Source organism: Haematobia irritans, chromosome 1, assembly GCF_050003625.1.
Source record: "Haematobia irritans isolate KBUSLIRL chromosome 1, ASM5000362v1, whole genome shotgun sequence".
Classification (NCBI taxonomy): Eukaryota; Metazoa; Arthropoda; class Insecta; order Diptera; family Muscidae; genus Haematobia; species Haematobia irritans.
Genome location: NC_134397.1, coordinates 10,464,829 through 10,483,376, shown reverse-complemented (window position 1 = coordinate 10,483,376; position 18,548 = coordinate 10,464,829). Strand labels below are relative to the sequence as shown.

At 36.8% G+C, this 18,548-nt stretch overlaps 1 protein-coding gene across 1 annotated transcript in view; it reads right to left on the bottom strand.

Annotated features, from left to right (window-relative positions):
• Positions 1-11,342: 11,342 nt before the first annotated feature.
• The window catches only part of plh (pasang lhamu), an 83,614-nt gene continuing 76,408 nt past the window's right edge, over positions 11,343-18,548 (bottom strand). Inside the window, exon 4 of the mRNA XM_075289184.1 lies at positions 11,343-11,752. Within this exon, the coding sequence (XP_075145299.1) occupies positions 11,513-11,752 (240 nt within the window). The 3' untranslated portion in view covers positions 11,343-11,512. The remainder of the gene's footprint in view (positions 11,753-18,548) is intronic.

Genomic DNA, 18,548 nt, shown 5'->3' with positions numbered 1-18,548 from the left:
ATCCGGCTGAAATTTGGTACATGGTATTGGTATATGGTCTCTAGCAACCGTTCAAAAATTGGTCCATATCGGTCCATAATTATATATAGCCCCCATATAAAACGTTCTCCAGATTTGACCTCCGGAGCCACTTGGAGGAGCAAAATTCATCCGATCCGGTTCGAATTAGGAACGTGGTGTTAGTATATGGTCGTTAACAACCATACCAAAATTGGTCCAATCACACAAAAATTGGTCCATATCGGTTCATAATCATGGTTGCCACTAGAGCCAAAAATAATCTACCAAAATTTTATTTCTATAGAAAATTTTGTCATAATTTTATTTCTAGAGAAAATTTTGTTAAAATTTTATTCGGTTCATAATAAAATTTTCATCATTGTCAAAATTTTATTTCTATAGAAAATTTTGTTCAAAAGTTTATTTATATAGAAAATGTTGTTAAAATTTTATTTCTGTAGACATTTTTGTAAAAATTTTCTTTCTATAGAAAATCGAGCCAAAAATAATCTACCAAGATTTTATTTCTATAGAAAATTTTGTCAAAAGTTTATTTCTATAGAAAATTTTGTTAAAATTTTATTTCTGTTGACATTTTTGTCAAAATTTTCTTTCTATAGAAAATTTTGTGAAAATTTTTATTTCTATAGAAAAGTTTGTGAAAATTTTATTTCTATAGAAAATTTTGTTAAAATTTTATTTCTGTAGAAAATTTTGTCAAAATTTTATGTCTACTTTGTCAAACTGAATTATATACGTATTGGATCGATCTTTTTTGATTTAATATATACCACGTATGGACTTACATACAATTTAGAAGATGGTGTTAGGAGGTTTTAAGATACCTTGCCATCAGCAAGCGTTACCGCAACTTAAGTAATTCGATTGTGGGTGGCAGTGTTTAGAAGAAGTTTCTACGCAATCCATGATGGAGGGTACATAAGCTTCGGCCTGGCCGAACTTACGGCCGTATATACTTGTTAATGGGTAATTTTAATTTTTATACCCACCACCATAGAATGGTGACGGGGGTATAATAAGTTTGTCATTCCGTTTGTAACACATCGAAATATCGATTTCCGACTATATAAAGTATATATATATTCTTGATCAGGGAGACATTCTAAGACGATATAACGATGTCCGTCCGTCTGTCTGTTGTATTTACGCTACAGTCTTCAATAATGCAGCAATCGTGCTGAAATTTTGTACAAACTCGTCTTTTGTCTGCAGGCAGGTCAAGTTCGAAGATAGGCTATATCGGTCCAGGTTTTGATATAGTCCCCATATAAACCGACCTCCCGATTTTGGGTCTTGGGCTTATAGAAATCGAAGTTTTTATCCAATTTGCCTGAAATTTGAAATCTATAGGTATTTTATGACCATAAAGAGGTGTGCCAAAAATGGTGAGTATCGGTCCATGTTTTGGTATAGCCCCCATATAGACCGATCTCCCGATTTTACTTCTTGGGCTTATAGAAACCGCAGTTTTTATTTAATTTACCTGAAATTTGAAATCTAGAGGTATTCTAGGACCACAAATACGTGTGCCAAAAATTGTGAGTATCGGTCCATGTTTTGGTATGGTCCCCATATAAAACGACCTCCCGATTTGGGGTCTTGCGCTTATAGAAACCGTAGTTTTTATCCAATTTGTCTGAATTTGGAAATCTAGAGGTATTTTAGGACCATAAAGAGGTGTGCCGAAAATGGTGAGTATCGGTCCATATTTTGGTATAGCCCCCATATAGACCCATTTCCCCATTTTACTTCTTGGGCTTCTAGAATCCGAAGTTTTTATCCTATTTGCCTGAAATTGGAAATCTAGAGGTATTTACGGGTCATAAAGAGGTGTGCCGAAAACGGTGAGTATCGGTCCATATTTTAGTATAGCCCCCATAAGAACGATCTCCCGATTTAACTCCTTGTGTTTCTAGAAACCGTAGTTTTTATCTGATTTGCCTGAAATTGTAAATATTCTGGTATTTTAGGCTCACAAAAACGTGTATCGGATTAAGTCTGTATCGGTCCATTTGGTAATGCCTCCATATAGACCGACTTCACTTCTTGAGGGTGTAGAAGGCGCACTGATCATGAAAATTGCTTGAAACTCAATGTAAAATTTCCAGATTTTACTTCTACAGATTTAAGATTTCAAATCAAGACGTTATTTTATAATTTTCTTGCACACTTACAATAAATATTAATGATTCCTCTAAAACTCAAACAAAAATGGTTCTTATAAATCCAGAATCTGATATAATCCTCATAGGTGAAATCTTTAAATTTATCTTCGGGAAGTGTCCTCAAGTCCTCAAGCCCTCCTGAAATTTCAAAGGAAACCCTAATATTTGGTTCATGGTGGTGGGTATTTAAGATTCGGACCGGCCGAACTTAGGGCTGTATATACTTGTTTTATTTCATTTTAAATAATTTTTTTATTTATTTTTTTATTAAAAACGGAGTAAGAATTCATAAAATGGTACAAATCGTTTAAATTTTGTCGAAAAAGTGCTACATCCAATCTGAAACAAGTATATACGGCCGTAAGTTCGGCCAGGCCGAATCTTATGTACCCTCCACCATGGATTGCATAGAAACTTCTACGAAAGACTGTCATCTACAATGGAATTACTTGGGTTGTGGTATCTTAAAACTTGTTAACATCGTTTTCTAAATTGTGAGTTAGTCCATACGTGGTATATATCAGACAAAAAAGGTATGTATAGGTAAGTCCCCAAATAATTACGAATCGATATGGACTTTTGCACGGTACGTAGAGAGACAGAATTGATATATGGTGGTCGCTTATATGGGGGCTATATACAATTATGAACTTCACTGAAAAAAATATTGACCTAATATGGAAGATTATGCAACTTAAATTTTAAGACTCAAAATTTACGCAATGCTAAGGACAAAATTCTTCAAAACAATGATATTTTAATTAAAAAGAAAGTTTATAATCCTTGCTTCAAAAATTTTTTTTTCATTAAATTTAGGACACAAATCTTGAAATTTTGCGTTTCTCTGCTGAAGTTGTAGATTTTTGAAGTAAGGCAAATTTCCCTTAAAATAAAGAAAAACATTTTTAATTTAAAGAAATCGTCTTTAACTCAACTCACATATTGAATTTTTAAATTTAAGATAAAAACGCTTCAAATATAGGCTACGACTTATTTTAAGGATTTACATCTTTGGTTTAAAGTTTTTTTTAGCATTAGGAAAACTGTTGTTACTTTGAAGTACCTGGCATAATTTGGATTTTGAAATTGGAATTTGTTTGTACCTAAATACCTTTATTATTATATCGCAAAACGAAAATAAAAACTGTATCCAATTTTAATTTTATTGATCCTAGATTTAAAACCAGGGAGGTCCGTAAAAAATATCTTTATTTTAAATGAGCCGCATCTTTGGCTCGGAATCAATACTAAAATCCTTAAGGGAAGGTCAAAATCTTTGGATCCAAGTAAACTTTTTTTTTGAGTGTTGATATGGACCAATTTTTGTGTGATTGGGGATCGATTTATCTGATGGCTATATATAACTATAAACAGATATGGACCTAGTTAGGCATGGTTATTAACGGCCATATACTAGCACAATGTACCAAATTTCAACTGACTCGGATGAAATTTGCTCCTCCGAGTGGATCCAAAACCAAATCTCGGGATCGGTTTATATGGGGGCTATATATGATTATGGACTGATATGGACAACTTTTGGCATGGTTGTTAAATATCTATACTACCACCACGTACCAAATTTCAACCAGATCGGATGAATTTTGCTTCTCCAAAAGGCACCGGACGTCTAATCTGGGGATCGGTTGATATGGACGTTATATATAATTATGGACTGATATGAACCAATTCCTGCATGGTTGTTGGATACCATATACTAACATAACGTACCAAATTTACACCGAGTCGGTTGAATTTTGCTCTTCCAAGGTGCTCCGGAGGTCAAATCTGGGGATCGGTTTATATGGGGGCTATATATAATTATGGACCGATGTTGACCGATTTTTGCATGGTTGTTAGAGATCATATGCTGACACTATGTACCAAGTTTCAGCCGGATCGGATGAAATTTGCTTCTCTTAGAGACTCCGCAAGCGAAATCGGGGGGTTTATATGGGGGCTATATATAATTATGGACCGATGTGGACCAATTTTTGCACGGTTGCTAGAGACCATATACTAACACTATGTACCAAATTTCAGCCGGATCGGATGGAATTTGCTTTTCTTAGAGGCTCCGCAAGCCAAATCGGGGGATCGGTTTATATGGGGGCTATATATAAGTATGGACCGATGTGGACCAATTTTTGCATGGTTGTTAGAGACCATATACTAACACTATGTGCCAAATTTCAGCGGGATCGGATGAATTTTGCTCTTCCAAGGGGCTCCGGAGGTCAAATCTGGGGATCGGTTTATATGGGGGCTATAAAAAATTATGGACCGATTTCGACCAATTTTTGCATGGGTGTTTGAGGCCATATATTAACAGCACGTACCAAATTTCAACTGAATCAGATCAATTTTGGTCTTCCAAGAGGCTCCGGAGGTCAAATCTGGTGATCGGTTTATATGGGGGCTATATATAATTATAGGCCGATGTGGACCAATTTTTGCATGGTTGTTAGAGACCATATACTAACACCATGTGCCAAATTTCAGCGGGATCGGATGAATTTTGCTCTTCCAAGGGGCTCCGGAGGTCAAATCTGGGGATCGGTTTATATGGGGGCTATAAAAAATTATGGACCGATTTCGACCAATTTTTGCATGGGTGTTTGAGGCTATATATTAACACCACGTACCAAATTTCAACTGAATCAGATAAATTTTGGTCTTCCAAGAGGCACCGGAGGTCAAATCTGGTGATCGGTTTATATGGGGGCTATATATAATTATAGGCCGATGTGGACCAATTTTTGCATGCTCATTAGAGACCATATACTAACAGCATGTACCAAATTTCAGCCGGATCGGATGAAATTGGCTTCTCTTAAAGGCTCCACAAGCCAAATCGGGGGATCGGTTTATATGGGGGCTATATATAATTATGGCCCGATGTGGACCAATTTTTGCGTGGTTGTTAGAGACCATATACTAACACCATGTACCAAATTTCAGCCGGATCGGATGAAATTTGCTTCTCTTAGAGGCCTCGCAAGCCAAATTTGGGGGTCCGGTTATAGAGGGCTATACGTAAAAGTGGACCGATATGGCCCATTTGCAATACCATCCGACCTACATCAATAACAACTACTTGTGCCAAGTTTCAAGTCGATAGCTGGTTTCGTTCGGAAGTTAGCGTAATTTCAACAGACGGACGGACATCGTGGTGAAATTCTGAGTCAATCTGAACTCAGAATTTCACCACGACCCAGAATATACATATTTTATGGGGTCTTAGAGCAATATTTCGATGTGTTACAAACGGAATGTTAAAGTTAATATACCCCCCATCCTATGGTGGAGAGTATAAAAAATCACCCTCTATAAATATAAGATTCCATCCATATTAGCTACTACTTCGTTATTAACTACTACTTCGTTTTCAAAATTTCTTATTTTCAATAAAGCCGCCTTTTTAATCTCTATTGCCATCACACGCACACACACACGCTAAATGAGTTTCATGGTACCAAAAATTAAACAGTTTTATGAGTTTTTGTTGCTTTCGTTGTCTTGGATATTTTTATCGTTTGGTGTGGTTTTTCATAGGAAACAAGGATAATGAAGAAGGGTGCCTGGTTGGTGTTTCACCATTTGCTGGTGTCTGACGATGATAAATGGCTGACGCTACTAATCTTGAACAATGTCTCTGGGATTTATCATGCTGGTAATACCAAATCCCTTGCATTGTGCACCCCTCACTATCATGCGTTGGTTTAGTTCTTTTATTAATTAGAAGAAACATGTGAAATGAGATTTATTATTTATTTTATTGTTTTGTGCGAGGACATTGGCTTGGAATAATTTGGCTTTTATAAGCCGCACACACGACATTACAACTAATCGATAGTGGGTCAAAAAATAATTTTCAAAATCGACTGTTCGATTTTTATGTTTGAGTTTTATAAAAAAAAATTCCTAAATAAATGCAAACTTCCAAGGTCACCAAAATGTGGTCCACATTTTGACAGACTAAGTTGTCCACATTTGAAAGGTGTCCGCTTTTCTGAGTTGGCATTGGGAGATTTGATGGTTTCACTGTAATTATATCGAAGGCATTGTTTGCCAAACTTTCTATCTTTTGGTATTAATAAATTCGAGTGGTTTTCAGCACAGAATCATATCATAGTACGCACCATTAAAGTGGGAAGAAATTTCATTGGAAATTTAAGTTTGCGTTGAGAGTGACTACCATGTTTAACTGATGGAATTAAATCACAATTTTTATTTAATTTCATTACCTTAATTCCAACTAGTAATTTGAATGACCTGTATAATTATTCCTGATTTCCCTGAAGTAACTGAAAAATGTGGGGGGGGGGGGGGGGGGCACACAATCAGACTATATTTCATTCCTAAGTCTTCTGGCGCCCAACTTATGCGCCAACTGTATATTAATCATCATCATCACCGTCATTGTGTGATTCATTCACCCAAAATGTTTCAGCAAAAGCAGACGATGGTGCCAGAGCATGGCCATAATTACCCCTAATCACCTAAATTGTTTGGCTGTTACGTTTCCAATTGTTTTGGCCTTTTTGGTGGATGGCCAATAATGTTTTCAATTTATGCTGGTGTAAGCAATGTCCATAATTTACTTCCTTAATATTTTTTTCACATTTTTTTGTTGCCTCTAATTATTTTTTTTTTATATAAAAGTCTGTACTTTTGATAAATATCAACATTTATTAAGGGCACATGTTATCTTCCAGGCGACTTACCTTAACATAATAATAATTGTATGCAATTAGAGCACGAATTTTTGAAGTAGGGTAGGAGAGAGGGGAGGAGAAAGGGGGTTCCCTATATACATTATTGCTATGATAGATTGCTGATTAATTTGTCATATAAAATCCCTTCTTGGCCTATTTGAAGCTAATTATACCTAATTTAACAAATTCAACCAAGGAGTGAAATATATCAGAATTAGTTAACGAAGGAAATTGTTTGTATCCATGTAAACAGTAAGTTCGGCCGGGCCAAATCTTAAATACCCACCACCATGAACCAAATATAAAAAAGGGTGATACGGTTAAAATTTGGTCAATATAAGATTGACGTATTTCTTTCAATTATGCATTTAAAAAACCTGAACACCCCTCATTTTGAAGTTGTGTATAATGTTGCTCCTATTTTGATTTTGGAATTCACTCTTCAGTTGTCAAAATGCCATCCAAGCAAGATGAGCAGCGTATCAAAATTTTGCTCGCGCATCGCGAAAATCCGAGCTACTCGCATCGCTAAAAGTTGCCAAATCAACCGTTACAAATTTAATTAAAGTGTTTGGGGAACGTTTGTCGACAGCCAGGAAGTCTGGATCGGGGGGAAATCGAAAACCGGAAGCCGCTGAGACGACAAAGAGAGCTGCCGGTAGTTTCAAGCGAAACCCTAACCTCTCTCTCCGAGATGCCGAAAATAAGCTGGGTGTATCGTCTACAACCGTGCATCGAGCCAAAAAACGAGCCGGACTATCGACTTACAAGAAGGTAGTGACTCCAAATCGCGATGATAAACAAAATACGACGGCCAAAGCGCGATCCCGGAGGCTGTACACGACGATGCTGACGAAGTTTGACTGCATGGTAATGGACGACGAAACCTACGTCAAAGCCGACTACAAGCAGCTGCCGGGACAGGAGTTTTATACGGCAAAAGGAAGGGGAAAGGTAGCAGATATTTTCAAGCACATAAAACTGTCAAAGTTCGCAAAGAAATATCTGGTTGGGCAAGCCATCTGTACCTGTGGCTTGAAAAGCAGCATTTTCATAGCTTCCGGGACTGTCAACCAAGAAATTTACGTGAAAGAGTGTTTGAATAAACGTCTGCTGCCTTTCCTGAAAATCACGGTTGTTCCGTACTGTTTTGGCCGGATTTGTCATCTTGCCATTACGGTAAAAAGGCCATGGAGTGGTACGCCGCCAATAACGTGCAGGTGGTTCCCAAGGACAAGAACCCTCCCAACACGCCAGAGCTCCGCCCAATTGAGAAATACTGGGCTATTGTCAAGCGGAACCTAAAGAAGACCAAAAAAAAAAAAAAACTGCTAAGGACGAGCAGCAGTTCAAGGCAAACTGGCTTTCTGCGGCGAAGAAGGTGGACAAGGTGGCTGCACAAAATCTGATGTCAGGTGTCAAGCGTGAAGCCCGGCAATTCGGATTTGGAAAAGCGAAAGACTAACTGAATATTTTTCCTGAATTTTCTAATTGAACTTGAAAATGAAATTTAATTTGATTTTTTAAATAAATGATTTCACCGATTTACACGCGTTTTCCCTTGACCAAATTTTGACCGCATCACCCTTTATACGGACCATTTTTGACACACCTCTTTAAGGTCTTAAAATACCTCTAACATAGATTTCTAATTTCTGGCAAATTAGATAAAAACTACGGATTTAGAAGTCCAAGAAGTAAAATCGGGAAATCGGTCTATATGGGGGCTACACCATTTCAACACACCAATTTGTGGTCCTAAAATACCTCTTGATTTTCAATTTCAAGCAAATCGGAGAGAAAATACACTCTAGACGCCCAAGAAGCAAAATTGGGAAATCGGTCCATATGGGGGCTATACCAAAACATGGACCGATACTGACCATTTTTGACACATCTCTGTATGGTCCCAAAATACCTCTAGATTTCCAATATCAAGCAAATCGGATCATTAATATAGTTTCTAGACGCCCAATAAGTAAAATCGGGAGATCGGTCTATATGGGGGCTATACCAAAACATGGACTGGTACCCCCCATTTTCGATACACCGATTTGTGGTCTTAAAATACCTCTAGATTTTCAACTTCAGGCAAATCGGATAGAAAATACAATTTCTAGACGCCCAAGAAGCAAAATCGGGAAATCGGTCCATATGGGGGCTATACCAAAACATGGACCGATAGGTACCATTTTCAATATACTTTTTGATGGTCCTCAAAATACCGCTAGATTTCCAATTTCAGGCAAAATGGATAAGACCCCAAATCGGGAGGTCGGTTTATATGGGGACTATATCAAAACTTGGACCGATATAGCCCATCTTCGAACTTGACATGCCTGCAAGGGTATTGTCGGTCATCTGAAGACGGCGCTACTCCGGGAATGGGCCAAATAGCACAGAACGGCCTTCGTACGTAGTGTCATAGCTTTGCCAATACTGAAAAAATATTGTCGTGAGGCCAAAGATTTCATGTCCTTACGAATGCGAATGCGAATTTTCCTTATCATAGAAGACGCATATCTCCCATAGAAAGTTGTTTTCCTTGTCCAAAAGTCCATAAACTTTTCAATGAAATCGTTTTGTTCTAAAGTATAAGGACAAGTGAATCGACTTCAAAATGGGTATCTTCACATGAAAGAGAATGTTGTTGCAATTCTGAAAAATTCTTTAAAATAAAAGAAATCGTCTTTAGGTTTGTTGACTTTTTTGTATCTTGACAACAAAGCAAAAAGGTATTTAAAAATACGATATATTTTTAAAAATGTTTTTTACTTGAAACCTAGTATAATTTCTACTCGAAGTCTAGCCTGGATTTTGGAAATTTAAGCTGACACATTTTTGAAGGACTTTCATAGCACATGAAAAAAACGCTTAAAAATTAAAAAGCTTAAAATTAATAGATTAAAATTTGTTTCCTAGAATCAAGTCCGCAAAACGCAAATTTAAAAGAGAATTGGATCCTTATTTCAATTCTCTGCTTCTTTGGCTCGGAACCAAAACCAAAATCATTAGTTATAAAGGCAAAATCTTTGGAGCCGGACTTGCGTTTTTTTTTTTCAGTGTATAGCAACCCTTGGTATTGTACTAAAAATCATTATCTTTATTTACCCTCACTTTATTAGCCACAATTTTGCATATAAAACAACAAACTTTCTTTGCCAATTTAATTTGACCCTTTCCACTACACTCAAAAAAAAGTGAACTCTCTATTTCACTAAAGCCAATTTAACTTTATTTTAGTTTATGGAATTATTATGTTTGGAGAATGATTCCTTTATTCTAATAATTTTTTGTGTACGTTAGTTAAATTAACTTAAACCGAGGAAAAAATATACATAAATGAAGCATAAAGATTAACGAAATTCGTGTCTTCCAGAAAATAGTTCAGTATTTCTTTAAATTTGTAAATTTTACGAAAAAATGCGTCCATCATGAACTTCGTATGTCACTAAAGACATTCTTGCAATTTTGAACTCCAAGTTTTTCCTTCAAACTACAAAATTTTCTTTAACAAGTGAAAAAACTTAGTTATGTCTAATAAATTTTACTGAATTTGTCGAAAAATATTTACTTATTTTTATGACATCTGCGTGATGCCAACGTTTGTAATACTGTTAAGTTAAAATTTTCTACAAATATTCAAAATTTTCTAAAATTAACCGAAAGTTTTCTTCCTGGTGGGTTCACTGTTTTTTCAGTGTACCACTGAGATTTGTTGGCAAATGTCTAATTGCCAATCCCATCATACTTTGTGCTAACTACTTCTGTCGGAATAGCACACGTAACGCGACTAGCACGTAACGTAATTTAATTTCAAAAACGGTTTTCATTAAAATTCTTTAATTACTTCCCATTGAACGAACAGAACGATTGAAGTGTTTCCTGTGCACGCAACCATTAATTGTGAAATTCCGTGGTAATTTTCGTTCGTAGGTAAATGACTGGCATTAGTAGTGGTAATGGCATGAGTAGGGAACATAATTTCAGTTCTTACTTCTAATTGCCCTTCTCATTGGAATAACCATTGAATAATCATGATCTGTGATATAATTGTGATTGGGAAAAGTGGAGATGGAATTTATCTAAGAGAAAGAAAGAGAGAGAGAGAGAGAGATTTGGTGAATTTGGTGAATTAAATAAATACAAAAAAGGTCCATGCAGAGGGTTTAATGGTTGTTTTTTTTTTTCATCCACCTAATATTGATATCCATACCCTCAAAAAACAGTGAACCCACCAGGAAGGGAATTTTTGTTCATTTTAGTTCATTTACTCAAAAAATTATTAAATTCAAGGAAATTTTCCCAAACACACAATAATTCCATCAAATAAAATTATGTTAAATTGTTTGCCATAGAGGGTTCACTTTTTATTGAGTGTATAGTGCTACCCTTTTTTAGATTCCCCAATACAAAATTAATACCAAAAACATTAATGTATGTTATTCATTGAAAATTTTATTTAAAAAAAACTATACCATTTTAACATTAAACTATGGATACTTAGATTAGTAAAATTGACCTATTAATTGATTTTAAGATAACAATTTTTGTTTTTCATTATAATAAATTCGTTCGTGTGTATGTGCGGGTGTTAATTTGGTTATCCTAGAAATGTACATGAAAGTCCAAAATATGAAAATCCATATGGAATTCCATATGATGATCCACATCCACTGTAGGTAGTTCCATTTGTTTAATATACGCCAAAAATGTTGTCCAGATCATGCTAAAGAACGATGTAAAGACCACTTGATTTTTGAGTGGTACAAATGCAAAGTTCACTGTTTGTACACATGGCCAATAGATGGCACCAATTTTGTAAGCATCCAAGAATTTTGAGAGCATCTGTAAAGAGAAAGAAACAGAGAGGGAGAAAGAGAGAGAGAGAGTGAAAATTCAAATTATTATGTGTATATGTCAGGGATGTTAATTAGTGTACTAGAAATTGTACTGAATTAGCTTCGAAAAAGTACTGTTTTAAGCCAAAAGGTACTTTTTCCGTTTTACTGAAGGAACATTCAAGCCTAGACCGAATCAAATGATGATGGTTATGTCTAGCAATGGGCGACATAAGAACTGTGTAATTCGGATTCAGGTTATGTTATGTTTTATATTTGCTGCATAGACATTTTCTACTTATTTGGAGAGAAATTTCCAAATTTCATATCACAGTTGCCACATTTTTTCAAGAGAGATCCCCAAAAATTCGAAAATATATCCCCAAAAAATCATCAACCGAAATATTTTTCCCCATGAAAAATAACCAAAGAAAAATGAACACTCAGAGAAAGAAAATGATCACCCCAAACAAGTTTCAAGAGCACAAAGTTACTTTTTCACAGGAGGCATGTGACATTTTTCCCTTGTAAAGAAAATTTCCAGGTTTGAGTGATAAAATTGGAGTTGAAAATTGCTAAAATTTCTTTAGAACCATATAGGGGTCATAATGGGTACATTATTGGTAAAATGTACCGATTTTAAGAAATTCTTGACTTTTTTGTGGGAGACGCGAATTTAGTAAATCTTTATGCTTCATTTGTGTATAATTGTTCCGCCTTTTTGGGTTCGTTTATCTAAGGTACTCAAAACATTATTACAGCCAAGAAAAGTTTCTCAAAATATAATAATTCCACGAACTAAAATAGATTTAAATTGGATTAAAAAAAAAAGATTACAAGACAACGGGAACGGATATAACCACAAGTAGTAATCGAAGTGGGACACTTTTCATATTTGGAAATACAGTAATCCCTCGATATAACAGGTTGGCTGATAAGTCCCCGGTCTGACACATAGATGACGTCCCTAGTATTAAATGCATATTATTTTTATATAGTACCAACCTTCAAATGATTCGTGTCAAAATTTGACGTCTGTAAGTCAATTAGTTTGCGAGATAGAGCGTCTTTTGTGAAGCAACTTTTGTTATTGTGAAAAAATGGAAAAAAAGGAATTTCGTGTTTTGATAAAATACTGTTTTCTGAAGGGAAACAATACGGTGGAAGCAAACACTTGGCTTGGTAATGCGTTTCCGTACTCTGACCCAGGGAAATCTACAATAATTGATTGGTATGCGAAATTCAAGCGTGGTAAAATGAGCACGGAGGACGATGAACGCAGTGGACGCCCGAAAGAGGTGGTTGCCGACGAAAACATCAAAAAAATCCACAAAATGATTTTTAATGATCGTAAAATGAAGTTGATCGAGATAGCAGAGGCCTTAAAGATATCAAAGGAACGTGTTGGTCATATCATTCATCAATATTTGGATATGCGGAAGCTCTGTGCAAAATGGGTGCCGCACGAGCTCACATTTAACCAAAAACAACAACTTGTTAATGATTCTGAGCGGTGTTTGCAGCTGTTAACTCATAATACACCCGAGTTTTTCCGTCGATATGTGACAATGGATGAACCGTGGCTCCATTACTACACTCCTGAGTCCAATCGGCAGTCGGCTAAGTGGACAGCGACCGGTGAACCGTCTCCGAAGCGTGGAAAGACTCAATAGTCCGCTGGCAAAGTAATGGCCTCTGTTTTTTGGGATGCGCATGGAATAATTTTTATCGATTATCTTGAGAAGGGAAAAACAATCAACAGTGACTATTATATGGCGTTATTGGAGCGTTTGAAGGTCGAAATCGCGGCAAAACGACCCCATATGAAGAAGAACAAGTATATACCGCCGCAAGTTCGGCCAGGCCGAATCTTACAATCCACAATCGAATTACTTGGGTTGTGGTATCTTAAAACTTCTTATTCCTGCATGGTTGTTGGATACCATATACTAACATCACGTACCAAATTTCAACCGAATGGGAAGTAGTTTGCTCTTCCAAGGGGCTCTGGAGGTCAAATCTGAGGATCGGTTTATATGGGGCCTATATATAATTATGGACCGATATCAACCAATTTTTGCATGGGAGTTTGAGGCCATATATTAACACCACGTACCAAATTTCAACTGAATCAGATGAATTTTGGTCTTCCAAGAGGTTCCGGAGGACAAATCTGGTGATCGGTTTATATGGGGGCTATATATAATTATGAACCGATGTGGACCAATTTTTGCATGGTTGTTAGAGACCATATACTAACATCACGTACCAAATTTCAGCCATATCGGATGAAATTTGCTTCTCTTAGAGGCCTCGCAAGCCAAATCGGGGGATCGGTTTATATGGGGGCTATATATAATTATGGACCGATGTGGACCAATTTTTGCATGGTTGTTCGAGACCATATACTAACACCATATACCAAATTTCAGTCGGATCGGATGAAATTTGCTTCTCTTAGAGGCGTCGCAAGCCAAATCGGGGGATCGGTTTATATGGGGGCTATATATAATTATGGACCGATGTGGACCAATTTTTGCATGGTTGTTAGAGACCATATACTGACACCATGTACCAAATTTCAGCCGGATCGGATGAAATTTGCTTCTCTTAGGGGCCTCGCAAGCCAAATCGGGGGATCGGTTTATATGGGGGCTATATATAATTATGGACCGATGTGGACCAATTTTTGCATGGTTGTTCGAGACCATATACTAACACCATATACCAAATTTCAGTCGGATCGGATGAAATTTGCTTCTCTTAGAGGCGTCGCAAGCCAAATCGGGGGATCGGTTTATATGGGGGCTATATATAATTATGGACCGATGTGGACCAATTTTTGCATGGTTGTTAGAGACCATATACTAACACCATGTACCAAATTTCAGCCGGATCGGATGAAATTTGCTTCTCTTAGGGGCCTCGCAAGCCAAATCGGGGGCTATATATAATTATGGACCGATGTGGACCACTTTTTGCATGGTTGTTAGAGACCATATACTAACACCAAGTACCAAATTTCAGCCGGATCGGATGAAATTTGCTTCTCTTAGAGGCCTCGCAAGCCAAATTTTGGGGTCCGTTTATCGTTGTATCGCTCTTGAAGGGAACTAGGTTGAATAATAAAAACGAATTTTGACAAAAAAATGTGCTTTTCTTTGTTAGACCGGGGACTTATCAGCCAACCTGTTACATCGTGATTGGTTCCGGAATTTGACGACGTAAATCGAAACAATGTAAACCGAGACGACGTAAATCGAGGGATTACTGTATCCCCCAGAAAATTTCCCAAACCACGGCTTCATCTCCAGATGCCCAAAGTCCAAAAAATATCCCCAACCACGAGACAAAAAAACCTCAGTTTGGGGAAACATCTCCTAATCTGACAACACTGTTTCATATGAGTTATGGGTCCTGGCGAAAATGGTTGGGAACTCAGTTGGTTCTTTGGAAAACGATGTCCTAGAAGGCGAGGTAGGAAATCGAAAACAGCTTATGGTTATTGCTGTTTATGCTACTATTATACTTGTTTTGGTTCCTTTTAAGTACCCACAGTAGCGTGGTACCCCCTCTACATAAATGAAAACATGAACGCCAGTCAGAATCAGAGCGACGAGAAAACCTATCTGTGTTTTCATTGTATCACGCGGAGATATTAAATATTTATCTACATTCATATTTTAATTTATAAACTCAAAGAAAGTTGAAAAAGTACCAAATTTGTTGGGGGTACGGTTTTCCTGAGTTCAAAGGTTGGGAACTCAGCTCATACATTGGAATTCATAGAAACCGCGGCAGACTACGCGGACATATTGGAAATCCAAAACAGCTCATCGTTATTTCAGCTCTTGCAACTATTGTACTTTTTTTGGTAGTTTTTGAGTACACAAGGTACGATGGTACCCCCGCGATATATAAATGTAAAATGAACATCAGTCCATAATCCTTCAGAATCATGGCAACAGGAAATCCAGGTTCAGTTTTTTTATTATGCTACTATTGTACTTGTTTTGATACTTATTGAGTACACAAGGTACTATTGTACCCCACGACACTTTAATTATTAAACGAAAAAAAATGAACACCAGTCCATAAGCCTTCAAAATCCGAGCAACCGGAAAACCAGGATCCTTTCTTCTCTCTTCGTATCTATTGTATCAAGGGACGAGAATGACTATTTATTGGCCTTAATATTTTAATTTTAGATTTCAAAGATTGTTGTAAAAACATACCCGCTACCATACTGGATAAAAATCCGATACGATGTAGCTGAAATATCGGCAGTTGATGTTTTGTAGAATGAACTACGAAATGATGTTTAATTAGATGGCGATGCTAATTATATAACGGGTCTCAAAAAAAAAAAATATTGTAAAAGGTTCCAAAAATGTCACGTGGTAGAATTTTTTCTGGGTTCAATGGTTGGGAACCCGCACAGATCCGATCTGGCTGAAATACCGGCAGTTGAAATTTTGTACAATGAACTACGAAATGCTATTGTTTTAGATGACGATGCTAAATAATTATCGGCACTCATGTTCTAGTATAGGAATTCAAAGAAAATTGCAAAAGGTACCAAATGGTACAATTTTTCCTGAGGGTAATGGTTGCGAACTCAATTGATTCAGTGGAAATTCATGACTTACTAAATGAGGTAGACTATTCGGGACTATTGGAAATTCAAAACAGCTCATGAATCTTACAGATCATGCTACTATTGTACTTTTTTGATACTTTTTGAATACACAAGGTACCATGGTACCTCCGCAACACACATATGCAGTTGAAGTTTTGTAGAATAAATTACGAAATGCTATTGTTTTAGATGGCGACGCTAAATAATTATTGGTTCTCATATTTCAATATATGAACTCATAGAACACTGTACAAGGTACCAAATGTGTCATGGGGTACAATTTTTCCTATGGGTAATTGTTGGGAACTCAACTGATGCAGTGGAAATCCAATAGTTGATGTAGACTAATCAGAGATATTGGAAATTCAAAACATATCGCGATTATTACAGTTAGGGTTGTACTTGTTTTAGTACTTTTTGAGTATACAAGGTACCATGGTACCTCCGCAACACATTTATAAAAAAGTGATCGTCAGTACATAAGCCTTCAAAATCATGGCGAGAGGAAAACCTGGATTTTTGCGTTTTTCTTTCTTTGTGCATATCTATTGTAACAAGTGGGGAGGATAAAAATTTATCGGAATTTATATTTAAATTTATGAACTCAAATGGGTAATGAGGTACTGTGTTTACTGGGAGAAATGATTGCAAACTTAGCTAATTCATTGGAAATTCATGACCTAGTAACCGAGGTAGCCTAATCAAAGATGTTGGAAATTCAAAACAGATTGTGGTTATTACAGTTAATAATATTGTACTTGGTTTGGTACTTTTTAGGTACACAATTGTACTTATTTTCGTACTTTTGGGTACTCATTAGTCCATAAGTCTTCAGAATCAGGACAGGAAAACCAGGGCGACAACGAAAACCCCGTTTCATTATTTCGCCCCAATTTTTTGGGTTGATTGCGATAGATGGTCTTGTCATGAGCTCCCCGTGTAATTATCTATAATCCCATTGTAAATATTTGCCATAGCTACCACATGAACTGACATCCCTAATGCTATGTGGCACATTTATTTCACATTTGCTCATCCATTAAATTCAAATAGTATACAACCAGCTTCACCTTCCCCCATCACGAACAACCATAAATTACGTCTCTCCACTATAAAGGCCTATTGAAGTTCAATTACTCCCTATAGGGAGCAATTTAGCAGTTCGACATTAATTAATGATAATGATAAACAATTAATTGGACTCTTATCCCTGAGTTCACTCTGTGACTACTTACAATGCTGCATTTACCAGACCTTGTTTGGAACAAGAACATTTCGAAGGGGGAAATAAAATAAACATTCCAAATTGTTATTTCTTGGGAACACTTATTCCAAAAGTAAATTGAAGATTGGGAAGACTTTTTTGTTTTTAACTTGAATACAGAAATTTTTGCCCGCGGTAGGAGGAAATGTTTGTAGCTCCGCATGTTCCCCCATGTTGACGCGAACCTGCATGAACACAATGACGAACAAGCTAGCTAGCTTAGCAAGCTGGCTACATGAATTGCTAAACGACATTAAGATGCTCCAATTTAAATTGCAAACGGCGTCAACAAGCACCATCGACTACTCAACAAAATGCTACTCCACAATTGTTGTTATCCGTATGGAGTGGAGGCGCGCAAAGCCATCATCATCATCCACATCCACTTCGAGTTCGACATCCATCCACAAAACATTACCATGTCTGCCTGCCCGCCTTCACTGCCATGGCACTTCACGAGCAGCCCATCAAGGCATTGTGTGTCAGTGAGATAGACTAACAATACCCTGAGTGAGCGAGGAACGAATACGAATGAGGATGACAATTGACGTGTCAAGCATTTGGGAATATGCCGTCAATGAATAGTACTGTCAGTTACAGATTTTGGATGCTGGTGGTGCTTACGAGGCAGGCTGGAGAAATTTGGTAGTTGGTATGGGGGATTTTATCCAAAGAGGATAGTATAACACATGCATTACACCTGAATACCGTAAGCATAAGAAAAAGCTAACAAATGATCACATGTCCTTTGATTACAGGTAGGACGTATGTCGGTCTTAAATTTCGGATTAATTCCTATTGGGGAGATGAGACGGAAAGAGCTCGTTGTTTTTTTTTTACAAGAAGTCGATTAGTCAGTTTTTGACCTTTATATCCCTAATAAATGTTGAATTAGTCAAT